The following is a 17,393-nucleotide window of genomic DNA, read 5'->3' on the forward strand; positions in this document are numbered from 1 at the left end:
CCCTGACCAACTCCCTTCACCCTTCCACAAACCTCTGCCCTTCTCACCTTCCCCACCTCCAAAAGTGAGCTCCTGGGGACAGGGAACATTCCAGTCAAGCTCTGTCTGTCCCGCCTTGGAGACAGCGAAAAGCAATTCATCATCAGCCTCCACATTGTAAGGTGATAAGGAATCAGTGGAGGTTTCCTTCCAGTTTGGGATTCCCGCTAAGTGATAACTCCTTGGGTGGTTTCCCCTGGCCCCTGCCTGCCCCACTATCTGACTTCCCCTTATTGTCTGTCTCCTGTCCAATGGGCATAGGGGTCAGGCCCAGTGAGATGTCAAAGAGCCAGGCAGGCCAGAGGGCTCCCTTGTTTGCAACTGGCTGTCTCCAAACTATCTCTGCCGATGGATGGAGCCAGAATAACCGGGAGGCCTTTATCAATGTCGCTCAATCAAATCCGGATCCATGGTCCTGGGAGTGCACGCTTGTCTGTCTGTGCGCCCCTCCCAGCCTGACTCCTGCTTTTGAAACCAAAGGCAACCCAAATAAAGATTGTAGGGAAAGGCATCTACTGAGTTGGATATTCAAGGCAAAGTCCTAGATGGGGCAGGGAAAGAGGAATTGGATTTGTAGAGGGTTTTGCATTTTCTCAGTGTGGTGTGTGTTTTCAAAGCAGTTTCACATCTTTCCTCCACCACATCCTTGCTGCATTATATGATCTGGGGAGGGGGTGTTCATCACCCCCATTCTTCAAGAAGCCAACAGAGGACTAAGAGATTGAGTTAGATTCCCAAGGTTTTGTGGCTGGTGAGTGGCATTGTCTGTGATTCATCCGTTCAAGAATTATTTAAGTATTTACCATGTGCTCGAATCCCTGAGTGGTACAATTAGATCACACGCTTGGCTGCTGACTGAAAGTTTGGAGGTTCCTTGGACAAAACACCTGGCAATCTACTTCCTGAAAACCCAGTTGTTGAAAACCGTATGAAGCGCAGTTCTACTCTGACGCATAGGGGCTGTCAAGAGTTGGAGTGGACTCAACAGCAAATACTACGTACTGGGCATACTGGAAGCTTGGGATACGATGTGGGACCAGGGGAAAGAGCCTCCTTCTCTCGTGAAACTTATGTTTTAATCAAGGGAGACAGACAGTAATAAGCAAATGAATAGATGAAGTGATTTCAGATAGAGGCCAGCTGAGATTGGAACCAATGTCTTTTTTCTTCTGAGTCCCAGTTGAGAATTTTTCTACGATAACGTTTCAGCCTTTCCCATTTTCATTTCATCTAAGAGCATAGGAACACACACATAAAATTAATCCATCAGTCAACTAATCCATAAGGATCAAGGGTCTCACCACCTTTTCATGTCCCCTGAACACGAGAAACTGCAAGGCTGGGGGCAATTGTTAGGAAAGGCACTGTTTTAAAGAGTCAAGAGACCTGGATTCCAGTCCCAGTTCTGACTTGCTGCTGGTCACTCAGTTAAACAGTGGCTGGTCATCACTCTGGGCACTAGGGTCTCCGTGAAGATGTGACAGTGGTCTTCCTCTGAATAAACTCACCTGGCTAGGGAGATGGCCCATTTGGCACTGTGCAATGAATGATGGGGAAGAAGTTTTGGGTTTTCCCATCCTGGAATCTCTTCAAATACTTGTAAGTGCAGAGCGGTCGATTCAGACGTCTAAGAGGGAAAAGATCATTGTTAAGTGCTGTTGAGTTGGTTCCAACTCATAGCAACCCTGTATAGGGTTTCTGAGGAGAGACTGGCGGGTTTAAACCACCAACCTTGTGGTTAGCCTACCATATAGCACCATAGCAGGTCTCCACTAATGCTCCATATGGTATCCCATGAGTTGGAGTTGGTTTGATGGCAACTGGTTTATACAGCCATCAGAGCCACTCGGAATCTCAGAGGGTTTCACTGACATCAAATAGACTCATCTGGGCTCAGGGTAGTTGGAGAACAGTGATCCACTCTTGATATACGGCTTCTTGAAACTTACTTGTGTGTTCTTCTCGTTAGAAGACTTCATGCTTGATTATAACCTTTTCCCCAACCATGGAAGTCCAATACGGCATAGCCAAATAAGCAAACAGAGGGATGCCGTCCAGAGCGTGTATCAAGACCATACTGAAATCTGGATCCTTGCTTTGGAATTTCTTTACTATGTGATGAGGCCCAAGAGGAATGTGAGAATGCTGCGGACCCATTTTCATAAATAAGCCTGCCTCCGGTTTCTCTCCGGGGTCTGCATCGGTTTGTTGGGGTATTAAAGACTGGAATGTATAATTTTACGATTTTCCAAAATGTGCTCTGGCCTTTTTTCATATGATTCTTTTCCATTTTTTTGACTTTTAACAAATCTGGAAGGGGATCAGAAACTTTGGAATGATTAGTGTGCCCCCATCCACCCCCTCCTTTCCCCCTCTTGCTAAGGGAACCCCTGCAGCTGTACTTTATGTTATTGAAAAGGGGAACGCCCTGGCTAAATGAAAAAAAAAAAACAAAACAGAAAACAAAGGTTATGATTCTAGCAACAATGGAAAAATTCAGATTTATGGATTTGGGGGTGGGATGTGGGGAGGAAGAATGGGAGGAAAGGAACCAAGGAAGGATATGGTAAAGGTACAAACAGGTCAAGTGTGGCGATGTCTCCAAGATTCATCCTCCCAAAAAACCCACCCAGCTGAAAGGTGGAAAATGTGACCACTTATCTGGAGGTTTTCAAACATCTGGATGATTGGCATGCTGCAGATAAAGCACTTAAAGGAGTGACTGCATTTTTCACTATTTTTGAGATGTTTGGGCATCCTATGGGTCCCAGATGTGTCCCAGAAAGAGCCTAGCTGAAAATAGATTTGTGGAATGTTTGTTTTGGGGAGACTTTTGATTTACCTATGAACATAATCATACTCAGAGAATGAAGAGGATGGAGGTATTTGGTGGAACACGAACCCAAGATACCCTATCTGGGTTGTTTTTGTTGTTGCTGTGTGCTGTTGAGTCGGTTACAACCTCATATAGGCTTTCTGAGTCTGTCAATCTCTATGGGAGCAGAGAACCTCATTGCTTTTCTCATGGAGCAGCTGGTGGATTCAAACTGCTAACCCTTTGGTTAGCAACCAGATGTGTAACCCGCAGCGCCACCAGGGCTCCTCCTCATCTGGGCTAGAGAACTGATTTACGATCCAGCCGGAAGCCGTGAGTTTTTTTGTGATGTGACTTCTTTACCATATTTTTGGCAGATAGCATGCCATTGTAAATAACGTGTCTACACATTTAATGTGAGGTGTGCAATGCTTATGGAAACAGTATGGTGGTCTTGGGGTTGCACTGTTGGCAAAAAAACCATGTATAATGCATAATTTGCATAAAAATATACAGTATACCCAAGGACTTTCTTCTGGTTACGAAGTCAGACACCCTTGCTGACTGCTCAGGTTACCCATAAAGTCTGATAGAAGCTTCCAGAGATGGAGTGGGCAAGGATGGGATGCCCTGAGGGTAGACCATGTGTACTTTGTCTAATGGTCTATCCCTAGCACCTGGCACATGGTAGTATCTGGCATATGGTAGGTGCTCAGTCAATTGCTATTGGATGACTGGATGAGTAGTGTTGGGCTTTAGAAATCTAGAGAACTGAAAGCAAGGTATGCTAGGCAAAGTCAGTCAGACCTGCCTTGTTTATAGTCTTTACTTCATTCCAGCCTTGTGACCTTGGGCAAGTCCTGCCTCTGAGCTTCAGAATCTGTTTTTGTTGATGTTAGGTACTGTTGAATCGGCTCCAACTTGTAGTGACCCTGGGCACAACAGAACAAAACACTGTTTGGTCCTGCACCATCCCTCACACTTATTATATTTAAGCCTGTTATTGTAGCCACTGTACCATTTCATTTTGTTACAGGGGTCCTTCTGTTTTTCACTGACTCTACTTTACCAAGTATGATGCCCTTTTTCAGGGACTGGTCCTTCCTGACAACATGTCCAAACTCTATGAAGTGAAGTCTCACTCACCATCCGCACTTCCAAGGAGCATTCTGGCTGTATTTCTTCCAAGACAGATTTATTTGCTCTTTTGAAAGTCCATGGTACTTTCAGTAGTGTTTGCCAACACCACAATTCAAATGAAGTCTTCCTTAGTCATTGCTCAGCTTTTACATACTCTGATTAGAAATACCACGGCTTTGGATCAGGCATGCCTTAGTCCTCAAAGTGACACTTTTGCTTTTTAACACTTTAAGGAGGTCTTTTGCAGCAGATTTACCCAGTGCCGTATAGTGTTTGATTTCTTGACTGCTGCTTCCATGAGTCTTGATCATAGAGCCTCAGAATCTGCCTTGGGGCGATGGAAATGAGAGCAGCTATCTTGAGGAATCACCAGGAGATTAAACCTAATCTAGAAAAGGTACTAGTTATTTAGTGGGTGCCTGAAAATAGTAACATTTATTCCCTTCTCTGGTAGCGTAGTGGTTATGAATGGGGCTGCTAATCTCACTGTCAGCAGTTCAGAACTACCAGTTGTTCCATGGGAGATAGATGAGACTTTCTGCTCTGTAAAGATTTACAGCTTCGGAAACCCTATGCAGGGTTGCTGTGAGTCGGAACCAACTCCATGGCATGTAACAATAACAACAACAATTGTTTAGTCCTACATTCTGCCCTCATGACCCTGAGCCACCATAGTTAGTGCCTGAAGACCCCTCAAGACAGGCATAAGTTGTTAGCATTTATTGAGGAGAAAGAGAGTGGAAGAGGAAGAAAGAAATCTGGTTTGGAAGGTAACACGTTGAAGCTTAGAAGTAGATCTGTGTTGAAATTTACATCTTGGTCAAGGTTTTGAGGTATGGCTTCTTCTGAAGGTAGTTTTGCCATGAGACTGTTCCCCTGGTGTGATACCCTTGTTACAAGAGCTACTGTTGATGATGAAGTACCTTCTACCTGTCAGGGGAGCTGCAGGCAGTCTTAATTAATTCTTAGCTACACCCTGAGGTCAATATAACTCTTTTGAATCAGAGCTGAAGAAAGTGAATCTCAGAGAGGGTGGATAGCTCACTTGTGTCACATAGATACTAAGTTGTTGTTGTTATGTGCCGGTGAGTCAGTTCCGCTCCATAGCGACCCTGCATAGGGTTTCCAAGGAGCGGCTGGTGAGTTTGAACCACAAAAACTTGTGGTTCAAAGTGGCTTTGCAGTCCAGCGCATTAGCCCACAATGCCAGCGCATTAGCCCACAGTGTGGCTCAAAGTGGCTTTGCAGTCCAGCACATTAGCCCACAATGCCACACCCCGGACTCCAAAGATAATAATTTTTTGTGGTTATGTGTCGCTGAGTCAGTCCCAACCCACAGCGACCTTGTATAGGGTTTCAGAGGAGTGGCTAGTGAGCTTAAACCACCGACCTTGCGGTTCAAGCCAACTTCGTGCATTAACCCACAGCACCACACCAGAATGAGATCAAACCTTAGGAGCATGTAGGTGGTGTCATCTGGGCTCTGGGTTCTAGGGAGTCTTCGAACCTCCCACAATTATAAGTAAAACGTCGTGTGTACATGCAGTTTTCGAACTTTGTATTAAAGGGCATTTTTCTAGGCAAGAACTCAGCCTTTTTATATCATTTTCTAAAGGAGTCAGTGACTCCAGAGTGATTGAAGAAGACAGAACTATCTCCACTGCCCTATACTTGTGTGTCAGACAGGGATTGACTGGTGTGGAGAAAAGGAAAGTTGCTTGCTCAGTCAGGAAGCAGCAGCGTGTTAATTTGTGACGACTCGACAAACACTGACATGCTTACATAAGGACCTAGGAAGGGCTTTGGGAATTCATTTAAGGGCCCATCCATCCATTCCACAAATGCTTACTGCATTTCTTATTTGTGTAGTCAGGACATTGTAGCCTGATGACTTAGATTCTAATCCTGGCTCCGCGGTGTTCAAACCATGGACTAGTTGCTTGAACTTTCTGGGCCTCATTTCTTCCATCTCACATCTGTAAAATGGGGATAGTAATAGGCCCAGTTTTATAAGTTCCTTGTTGTTATTAAGTGTCACTGAGTCGGTTCCAACTCATAGCAATCCTGTATAGGATTTCTGAGGCTTTTGAATCTTTGCAGGAGCAGAAAGCTTCATCTTTGTCCCACAGAGCAGCTGGTGGGCTCCAACAGTGAACCTTGAGGTTCACAATCCAGTACTTATTGAGTTAAATGCTTTACCTTATGGAGGGTGCTTAGAATAGTGCCAGGCAGAATAAACACGCCATGTAAATGTTTGGGGTTTTTTTTGCCATTATTTTTGATGTGATTGTTATCATTCCTATTACTGTGGTGGTGTGCATGCAGTATGTATCAGGACTTTGGAAATACATACATGATGGATAAGACAGACAAGGAGTTCCAGGGGGTGTGTGGGTGAGGCACAAATGGGTAACATAATTGGCAGCTAACTAAATGCCAGGTTGGAGGTTTGAGTCTATCCAGAGCTGTCTTGGGAAAAATGCCTGGCAGTGTACTGAAAAATCAGCCACTGAAAACTCTATGGAGCATTAGTTGTATTCTGACATTCAAGAGCTGCCGTGAGTCATTTGTCAACTCAGCAGGAACAGGAGCTAGAAGACAGACAATGTCCTCCCTTTATGGAATTGACCTTCTGAGGTGGAGAGGAGATCTTAATAGTAGATATTTACAGAATGTTTTCATGTCTTTAGGCTCTGGACTGTTGTTACCCCTTTCCATTTTATGCATGAAGAACTTGGGCTCAGAAAGGTCAAGTTGTTTGCCTAGAACGGCACAGCCCAGAACCGTCACCTCTACAGACAGTCCACCCCTTTTTCCTGACTGGAGGCTGGAGCTCTTCTCCCAGACTCCATTCTCCAGTTCTTTGGCCAAATGGCCATCTCTTCCTCGAGCTGTCTGGTGGCTGAATCTGCCTCATTGGTCTCTCTCTTCCTGTCTTAGCAGATGAAGAATGTTCTACTACAGAGCTTCCCTACAAGAAGCCCTACATGGAGACGTCACCCAGTGACGACGACCCCTTTTACCGACCCAGCTACCCCCAGCAGCAGGGCCTGAGTGCCTCCTACAGGACTGAATCAGCCCAGCGGCAGGCCTGCATGTACGCCAGCTCAGCGCCACCCAGTGAGCCAGTGCCCAGCCTGGAGGACATCAGCTGTAACACATGGCCGGGCATGCCTTCCTATAGCAGCTGCACCGTCACCACGGTGCAACCCATGGACAGGCTGCCCTACCAGCACTTCTCTGCCCACTTCACCTCGGGGCCCTTGGTGCCCCGGCTGGCGGGCGTGGCCAACCATGGCTCCCCACAGCTCGGAGAGGGCATGTTCCAACACCAGAGTCCCGTGGCCCAGCAGCCTGTGGTCAGACAGTGTGGGCCACAGACTGGCCTCCAGTCCCCCAGCGGCCTCCAGCCCCCCGAGTTCCTCTACTCTCATGGTGTGCCGCGGACACTTTCCTCACACCAGTATCATTCTGTGCATGGAGTGGGCATGGTGCCAGAGTGGAGTGACAACAGCTAAAGTCAGTCTCGCTCTACCACAGACGTTTGCCAGACACACACACACATACACACAGAGAGAGAGAAAGACAATAACCCAGAGAACCCCATGGACAAGATACGTCATTTCACCCCATGACCTGCTCTCAAGATCCCTGGACACTGATCTAATCAGTCGCTTGAAACCACAATTCAAAAAATGTGACTTTGCCGTTTTGTCTCAAAACTTAACAAAAACAAAGAATATGGACCCCACCCCCCATGAGCACCACTGTTAATACCTGCCACGTTCCTACCACCCCAATGTCCTTCCAGCGCCTTCCTGAGGTCTCCCAGAGGTCTTGCCTCACTGAGTGCTTCCTCCCTGTGCATAGTTGGATTCTTTTGCCTGTCTTGGTGTTAATGTTGACGTTGTTATATAATAAATAATAATATATTTTTTTTCTTTCAATTATCTTACTGGGACCCAGTCCCTTATTTTGGAGGAGGTCTGAGACAAGTGTGTTTCAAAATATACGGGGCTCACCCTCCCCCAAGATACTACCCCATAACCTAAATTCACTACCCCTTCTCTTGACTCGGAGCATCCGGGTGGTGCAAATGATGAACACTCAGCTGCTAACCGAAAGGTTGGAGTCCACCCAAACGCACCTCAGAAGAAAGACGTGGTGAACTGCTTCCCTGAGGTCAGACATTAAAAACCCTATGGAGCACAGTTCTACTCTGACACACATGGGGTTGCCGGTAGTTGCAGTTAAATCGCGGCAACTGGATTTCCCTTAACTAAGAGAAGTTAGTACCTACCTCTGCTGTGGAATTTTTCTGCAAAGGTCCCTACACCACAACTTCTCTTTGTTTTTGTCTGACCTTCACTGTCATGGCTGTTTGGCTCTCTGCCTCCCGGTGGAGTCAGGATAATACTGATCTCCATCTGGCATCGTATCTTACTAAGCCCCACCGTCTTCCCAGCTCTGTATTCTCACACGTCTATGGTTGAAACTTGGCCTATAGTTTCCCGACCGGAAAGCTTGCTTTGAAAAACTCTAAAAGTCCCGGATGACATGCGGGCAGAACTGTGATAAGAGGGGAGCAAGCTCTGTGCTTACAAGAATTGTGGAATAGCCAAAATAAATATTTTCCCTGATAAAACACAAAGCCAACCCCAAGCTCCCAATTCTCCATCACCGATGACCCAACCTGGATGCAACACAAACTCCTTGATTCCCAAAGAAGAGACAACACACTTTCACAACAACTTCTCTCCAAGAAATACCAGCATACCAAATACCGATGTAAAACTGTGCTTATTGAAAACAGAAAGCAGTATTTAAAAAAAAAAAAAAAAGTGTGTAAGTAAAATGTTCTTGCAGGGTTCTTCAGATGTAATATTTTACTGGTACTATTTATTTATAAATAGGAGTTCTAATTAAGTAATAACCCAAGATGAAATTCAGCATGGGAATTGGCCAAGAGCTTTTAATTTTATTGATACTCAAAACCAAGTTTGCCTTTTTTTTTTGGTCTTTTTTTTTTTTCTTTTCAAATGTGCTTTGCTTTCTTGTTTTTGTTTTTTATTTTATTTTATTTTTCTCTTTAAGTTTAAAATCACCCTAATAAAGAGTACAGGGTAATACGTGAGACTGAGTATGTCCAAGTGAGAGCGTGTATGTTTGCATGTGAGTGCCTTTATGCGATATGTCTTGTATGTTGCTAAGGGGGGATGAGGGTGAGCATTCAGTACTCGTTCCATATATTTGTGTGCCAATTAATGCCTAATAAAGACCATGTGCTTAAAAAAGTACACCTTTTTTTTCCCCCCTTTCTGTTCTTTCTACTAATGAATAGAGGGGAAATGAGGCGGCTAACCATAAGGTTGATGATACCAGTCCACCTAGAGATAGCTTGGAAGACAGGCTTGGTGATCTTCTGAAACACGAGCCCCTGAAGAGCCTTTGGAGCACAGTTCTACTTTGACATGCGTGAGTGGGGGTTGTTGTTGTTAAGTGCCATTGTGTTGGTTTTGACTCATAGCGACCCTGGATAGGGTTTCCAAGGAACGGCTGGTGAGCTTGAACCTCCGACCTTGTAGTTCAAACCGACTTTTCAGTCCAGCTCATTAAGCCACAGCGTCACACCAGGATTGGTACTGGTAAGTAGAGGAATCAGAATAGTTATCCCATTGGCTTTCTCCTGATGTTCTCGGGTATTTAGAACCCATTGTACTTGGGAGTCATGGAACTGAGATATATTTACCCACTGGGTTATGCCTTCCCCTCCCAATGAAGTGATTTGTTTTCAATGACATTATGTTAGTATTTGAAAAGGACAATCATTAGGACCCCAACTGATTAACAAGGTAATATTAGTCTCATTATAGAGAACACCTAACTCTTGATTTTCTGAAGGGTCTCTTTGTCTGAATTGGTTTCTAGAATCAAGTGTTTGGGGGATCTCTATGCAAATAACTTTACAGATCACCAACTGGCCAGGTATTTATTTAAAATCCACAAATCTAGGATTTGTGAGTTTGTCCTCAGTACCACATATAAGGAAGAACAGAGCAGAAAACTGGAAAGCAATTATTATACTGCACATTTTTCATTTTTATAAGTTTGCTCTATGCCCTCCTCCAATGATCAAGGCCCATCAGATGTGTCCCATCTCCTTGACACAGGAGAATTGGCTTGTTGTTGTTGTTGTTAAGTGCCATCGAGTCGGGTCCGACCCATAGCGACCCTGTACAGGGTTTCCGAGGGTGTAAATCTTTACGGGAGTAGAAAGCCTCATCTTTCTCCCGCGGAGCGGCTGGTAGTTTCGAACCGCTGACCTTAAGGTTCGCAGCCCGATTCGTAACCACTACGCTACCAGAGCTCCTTGGAGAATTGGCTTATTGGTGGCAAATTAGTCACTCAGTCAGGTTCCCCTGGGACCTTTCTAGGCTAAGAATGTCCCTAGACATGCGAATTCATTATGAAGAAATGACAATTCTGCTCCTTTCAAGTACAGTGGAGAAACTAGGTCAGTGGTCTGTCTGTCCCCTTAGAGACTGAATTTGTCAAGTTTCACTGAACTAGGGCCAACTCTATTCTACATACATTTATTTTGGTGGATTCAATTTTTAAAAAAAATTTTGTGTTTGAAGAAATTACCTTCTGAACTAACAAGACAATCCATCAGTCTTAGTCTTTCACAAGAACACCATCCAAACACCAGATTCGTATGCCACCCCACCCCCAGCATACAAATCATTGAAAACATATTCACAGCACATTGCACAAATCAGAAAAGGGACAATCATCCCATGGGCAGATGCCCTTTGAGTTTGAGCAATTGTTGTAATGGCTTGTGTCCCCAAATTGATATGTAGAAGGATGTAAGATTCAAACATTCATTTGGATTTGTCATGTGTAGATGTCAAGAACACAACATAAGTAACTGTGTTCCTGTAATACACCTAGTGGGGTGCTTGCTCTGGTGAAGGCGTGTGATAAGTATTGGGAACACAGTGAGACACAAGTTGAGAGGGGCTGTCCCTCCTCCAAAGAGCTTTGGTGGAGTTATGGGATAGACAGTGGACTGCTAACAACAAAGTTGATTGTTCAAACCTACCAGCCACCCCATGGGAGAAAGATGAGACTGTCTGTTCCCCTAAGTATTTACAGTTTCAGAAATCCTATACAGAGTCGGAATTGACTTGAAGAGTTGTTGCTTTGTTTTGTTTTGTTTTTGGTACCCTCTTGCAGCTCACGGATTAATGGGAGAAAACAAAAACTGGAAGCAAAGCAGTTGCCGTTGAATCCATACAGACTCGTGGTGACCCCATATTTTACATGGAGCTCTGTAGGGTTTTCTTGGCTGTAGTCTTTATGGCAGCAGATTGCCAGATCTTTCTTCCAGGACATGGCTGGAAGGGTTGTTGTCAAAGTGGCGTTGTGCACTTTTGGTTAGCAGACAAGTGCAAACTGTTTTCACTAGTCAGGTGCCTAGTGTGAGAACCAGCCTTAGGCCGTCACCTTTACTTGTCTTTTCAAGTGGAAATTTCCCACCTTAGAAGAATCTGGATGGGGATCAGGATTCCACCTATGGTCTTACGCAATGCAGAGGCTCCACAGGAAGCCTCTTTCACTGGGCAAGTTTTAGCCCCATTTTAAGTATTCTAATCAGTTACAGGCTGAAGACAGACTTACAGGCTTTCTATGGTGATATTTCTGGCTAGTCCTTTCTCTCCCCCTCAAGTGTCTATTTTATAATAGTAGGCAAGGAAAACCAAGATTCAAAAGACAGCCAAGCATCTAAACATCTACCCCACCCCTTTGTCCATTTAAACCATGCTTCAATCCCTGTATCCCAGAGCCCTGTTGTTCCAATGTTGAGCATACATCATTATTTACCTCTGTCCCACTTAGCCCATGCAAACCTGGGGCCATCACCTTTAGAATCATTGGTTTGCAATGATGGGAAGACCTATGAGCAAAGCATGCATGTAAGAGACAACACAAAGTCCGAACTAGGTCTGGGATGGTGTCTTCTGAATTGAGCCCTGAAGAACACATGGAAATTAGCCAAGTGAAAAGCTAGGCGGAAAAGCATTCCAGGCAAAGGAAATAGCATAAAATTGTGGTGGAGGAATGAGTTGCAAGCCCATGAATGGATTGGAATCACCTAATCTGCATTCATTCATTGATTCGACAAACACTTATCAAAGTGCTGGAGCATGGTGGCTTCATACGATAAGCACTGGGCTGCAGACCACAAACTCGGTGGTTCGAGCCCACCAGCAGCTCTATGGGAGAAAGATGGGACTTTCTGCTCCTGCAAAGATTTAAAGCTTCAGAAACCCTATACAGGGTTGCTATGAGTCAGAAGTAACTAAGCAGTACAGTACTTAACGACAGCAACAACAGTAATCCTGTGTGGTTGACACCTTTGGGTATTGGCCACCTACTAAGTGTGTTTTCCAGTTAGTTCCTATAGTTACAGACAACAGGTACTGATGCCTGAACTGGTAGGTTTCTTTGCACCCAAAAGAGGGTTTTACAGCACCCTTCTTTCTTCCTCATCTAATGCCATCTACTTGAGTATGGAGCTTGAATTTATGGGGCAGAAGGATCACCAAGACAGTAGTGACAGAACCCCAAGACTCAGAGAGGTTGGCAAGTCTCTCAAGATCACACAGCTGATATGTAGCAGAGCTCAGCATGGAGCCCAAGTTTGTCCACACCTGAGCTTCCAAACTGATTTAAAGAGAGATTCTCCCCCTGTTTCAAAGGGCTGTTGTGAGATTTAAATGAGGCAGTATCTGTGGAAATGTCCAATAAAGTACCCAATGCAGTAGATAGTCTACAAATGCTTGAAAAGAAACTGCAAGTGAAATGTTTTAGTCATTGGCTTAGACATTGTGTATTTGAAAATAATCATACCAATTATTTGTGAGAGATTGAGAGAACAGGAAATCTCATGACATTGGAATACAAATATTTCAAGTTTTCAGAAGGAGAGTTTGGCAAAGTGTTTCAAAAGCCATAGAAACGTACTTATTGTCCTTTAGTCTGGTAATTCTACTCTGAGGAATTGGTCTTAAAGAAATAATCTGAGATGCACATAAATGTTTATTGACTGAGAAATTCATTGTGATTCTTTTAAAAAAATCAGACATTTAAAAAACCATACACAGTCATAGGAAACATCCCCAATACCCTCTAAAATATGGGATTGGCTAGGTAAATTAGAGTATACCCACACAGTGAAACACCACATGGCCATCCAAAGACACATTTGTGAAGATTGTTTAAGGAAGGTATTTAAGATACAGTCAGCTTCTCAGTGTTATTATGTTATATTTCATTCACTTATGCTTAGAGAACAAACACACCCTGTTAAGAACAGTGCTAGGGTTATGGGTGAACAAATTTTCATTATGCTTTTGGGTATCTGCCAAATTTTGTGTGATGAGGACGGGTTGTTTTTGTATTGAGGAACTTTGTTATGTTAACTGCCATTGAGTCGGTTCCTTACATACAACAGAATGGAATGTTGCTTCTTCATTAGCCATCCTTACAGTCACTGGTACGTTTGAGTCCATGGGTATCAGTCTATCTCATTGAGGGTTCAATGCATTGTTCCAGCTACCATGTCAATCCGTTGGGGGTTTCCCTCTATTTTGCTGACCCTCTACCAAACATGATGCCCATTTCTAGTGATTTCTAATGACGTATCTGAAGTATGCAAGACAAAATCTTGAAATCCATGCTTCTAAGGTGTATTCATTCTGTCAGATTTGTTTACTCTTCTGACAGTCCATAGTTGTTGTTAAGTACCGTCGAGTTGTTTCCAACTCGTAGCAACCCTGTATAGGGTTTCCTATGAGCAGCTGGTGGATTTGAACCACTGATCTTGGGGTTAACAGTGCTTATCCCACAGTACCACACCAGGACTCGCTAGGGGCTAGGAATACAATATCATCATTATCATCACATTCAACAGTAGTTAAAGCACATAGTCCTCTCAGACATCATCTCAAACAGGATTTAGCTAGCTGGCTTTGTAAGTGACAACCCTGGATCCTTGAGGAGCACGGTGATTTCCATCATGTCAGAGGTACCTGGCACCTGCTTCTCAAAGTGCATTTGTATTTATCACATAGTAAACAGAGGCATGTCAATCCTAGTGAGTCTGTTTGTTTTGGGTCAGTTAAGGAGGACTTTTGGTAGCGCTGTGGCCAAGCATCAAGATCCTCACCACAAGGTCAGTGATTCAAATCCACCAGCCACTCTGGGAGAAAGTTGGAGCAGCTTCCTCACGGAGTTACAGCCTTGGAAACTCTGTGAGGCAGTTTTTAGGGGGGGAACAGTTTTTCACTATGAGTCAGAAGGGAGTGCAGTGTCTCTGTAGAATAAGCGCTGGACTGAGAACCCCAAGGTTGATTGCTCCCGCCACTCCTTAGGAGAAAGATGAGGCTTGCTGCTCCTGCAAAGATTTACAGCCTTGGAAACCATATATATGGTCAGAAACCCTTTACTGACTTGGCAGCACTTACCAACAAGGAGTTGAAATTGGCTAGATGGCAGTGGTTGGTATTTTTTGGTAAGCTTACTTGCTCCCTGCTCCTAGAACTGTAATTCTAGAGGGAGGCCTGGTAAGTCGGTTGAAGGGTACCCCCGGAAGTCGTCTTCTGGGGCCAGGGGAACTGGTGAGGCAGAGAGAGAGCTCTTAGTTTTGTCTGCTAGTATTTCCACCCTGGAAGGTAGTCATGAACTATATATTTTTTAAATTTTACTTTAACTTTTGATTGTGAATTGAGTGCAAGTTGACAGACAAGATCATCAGTTTTACATTTAACAAATCCTACACTTGCTTTCATCTCAATGATTACAATCCCCTCCCTGCAACAACAGCTATCCCACTTCCTTCCTGTGCTTCCTATCTCCATTCCACCCACCTTCCTATCTCTTCTCAACTTTGTCCTCCTCAGGTAAATGTTGCCCTTTTTGATCTTGAATGGTTGACCATTCCATGGTAAGCATACCTTATTGTTGGTGTCCCCACTGTATACCTCTCTACTGCTTGGATGAAAATTGGACCACAAGGATGAGTTCCTTTCCATACCTGAAGGCTGGTCAAACACCATAGAATAAATTAATAAATGATTCCACAGATACACTCCCTGAATAAGGGAAGGGAAACACTTGTTGAGTGGAGTGTAATGGTGCCAACGATCCCTCTTGTTATCTCCTGACCCCACACCAGCACTCATGTCTCATCTCTGTCTCTCTCTCTTTTTTAAAAGATTATTGTATTGTGTTTTTGGTGAAGGTTTATACATCAGTTTAGGTTCCTATTCAGTTTCTACACTTAATTATTTCTGCCCTGCTGCCATCCTTCGAGTTTCGCTGTCCCCTTAGATTCTCATCTTTGTTTAAAAGTAATTGTTGACCATTTGGTGTCATATGTTGTTAAGTGCCATCAAGTCGATTCCGACCCATAGCAACCCTGTATAAGGTTTCCAAGGAGCCACTGGTGAGCTTGAACCGCCAACCTTGCAGTTGAAACGACTTTGCAGTCTGACGCATTAGCCCACAGCGCCACGCCAGGATAGGTGATTTTTAAAGAGGAACACAATCCTCACAGGTGAGAGTCATGATTTTTTTTAGACGTTTTGTTATTTAGCTCCAAGCTGACTTCAGTGCTTAGTTTTCATTCAAGGTTCGAAGAGTATCTCACAGCAGTAGTTTTGAGGAGTCCTCTAGTCTCAACCAGTCCAATAGGTCTGCTTTTTTGTATGTTTGTTTTTTGTGTTTTTAGGAATTTGAGGTTCTGTTCCACATTTCTTGCCCATTCTATCAAAGTCAATCAGTTGTGGCCATACTTAAAACAATTGGCAAGCATAGTTGGGTACCATTAGCTCTTCTGGCCTCTGGGTAGATGAGACCATGATTTGTGTAGACTATTTGTTTTTTCTTTGACTCCTTGGTTTCCTTCTTTCTCTTTTTCAGCTCCTCTTTTTTTCAGGTGAACTGTAAGCTCAGTTGTATCTAGACTCTGAACCCCAATCTGATAGAATGCACTGGACACTCAGTGGGTAGTAGGCACATCATGCCTAAGATCCACTCCCCCAAAGTTCTGCTTTACCTGGTCAACCTACACCACTGTGAAAGGAACTTTTGTTTTTCTTCAGCTTTTATCACTGAGGTTCCTGGGAATTCCAGATGTCAGTATGTTACAGACTCTAAAGAAGAGAAACTGAGGCCCCAATGTCTCCAAAGCAGGGGTAGTGACTTGTCCGAGGGCCATTTAGTGGCCGATCTGAGTGCAGAAACCTGGACACAGTTGTATTTGTTCTAGAATATTCTCATGCAGTGGATAGTTGTGCTTTGTGACCTCCCTGTTGCCATTCCTCCTTCTTTTGGAGGTGGAGACCCCATTTTCTTTTAGGGATTTGTCTCTCCCTCGTTGCATATGGTTGTGGGGGTTGCGGCAGATGCTGGCAGGGTCCTGGCCCCATCCCCTAGACCCATCCTGAAGGTCTCCAGCAGTTCCCATATACACCATTGATGTCCTATTTCAAGCCTCTGAAACTTTTGTGTGGTTGCAGGTATATTCTGGACTTGTGTGGGGGTTACATTGTAAGTACTAAGGAAGTGAAGTCCCCTGGAATATTTCTTAGACACACTGGTGGGGCTATACACACTGGACAGCTAACCAGAGGTCAGTGGTTCAAACCCACCAGCATCTCTGTGGGGAAAAGATGAGGCTGTTAGCACCAAAAAACATTTACAGTCTCGGAAACCCCATATTATGTGCTGTGGAGTTGGTTCCAACTCATAGCGACCCTGCATAGGGTTTCTGAGGATGTAAATCTTCATGGGAGCAGAAAGCCTCATCTTTCTCCCGTGGAACCGCTGGTAGTTTTGAACTGTTGGCCATGAGATTAGCAGTCTGACTTGTAACCAGTACACTACCAGAACCCCTTTGGAAACCATATAGAGCGTCGAGAGAAAGCTATGTTAATCTGCTTCCAGAAAGAATACAGCCTTGGAAACCCTGTGGGGAAGCCCTCCTTTGCTTTCTGGGGCTGCTATGAGTCAGAATTGACTGGACAGCAATGGATCTTGGGGGTAGGGGTGGGGAAGAGAGGGGGAGGTATCTCTTAAGCACTGTGGGATAGAGGTGGTGTATAAACACCCCAGCCTCCTCTCCCCTTGGTGGAACTCTTCGCAGTCTTTCTGAGGATCCTCAGCAGGATGGAGCCCCAGGTGCCCCATTTGCATCTCACTTCCTACTGCATCATGGGAGTACACCCCTACATCTCAGCCCTGCTTTGGGGGAAACCCAAGCTTGGTGAAGTTGTTACTCAAAATGATTTCCTTCCTTTAGACAAGGGGATAGGAACCCTTGGCCCAAGAG

General features: G+C 44.5%; 1 protein-coding gene across 2 annotated transcripts in view; it reads left to right on the forward strand.

The window, feature by feature from the left end:
- Nucleotides 1-7,721, forward strand: part of TBX5 (T-box 5) — a 74,224-nt gene extending 66,503 nt beyond the window's left edge. Inside the window, exon 9 of one of the 2 annotated variants that reach the window (XM_006876964.1) lies at nt 6,938-7,721. In XM_006876964.1, the coding sequence (XP_006877026.1) occupies nt 6,938-7,512 (575 nt within the window). In that variant the 3' untranslated portion in view covers nt 7,513-7,721. The remainder of the gene's footprint in view (nt 1-6,937) is intronic. The other variant, XM_006876963.1, reaches the window with a different exon arrangement.
- The last annotated feature ends 9,672 nt before the right edge of the window (nt 7,722-17,393 follow it).

Source organism: Chrysochloris asiatica, unplaced genomic scaffold (genome assembly GCF_000296735.1).
Source record: "Chrysochloris asiatica unplaced genomic scaffold, ChrAsi1.0 scaffold00438, whole genome shotgun sequence".
In the NCBI taxonomy this organism is placed as follows: domain Eukaryota; kingdom Metazoa; phylum Chordata; class Mammalia; order Afrosoricida; family Chrysochloridae; genus Chrysochloris; species Chrysochloris asiatica.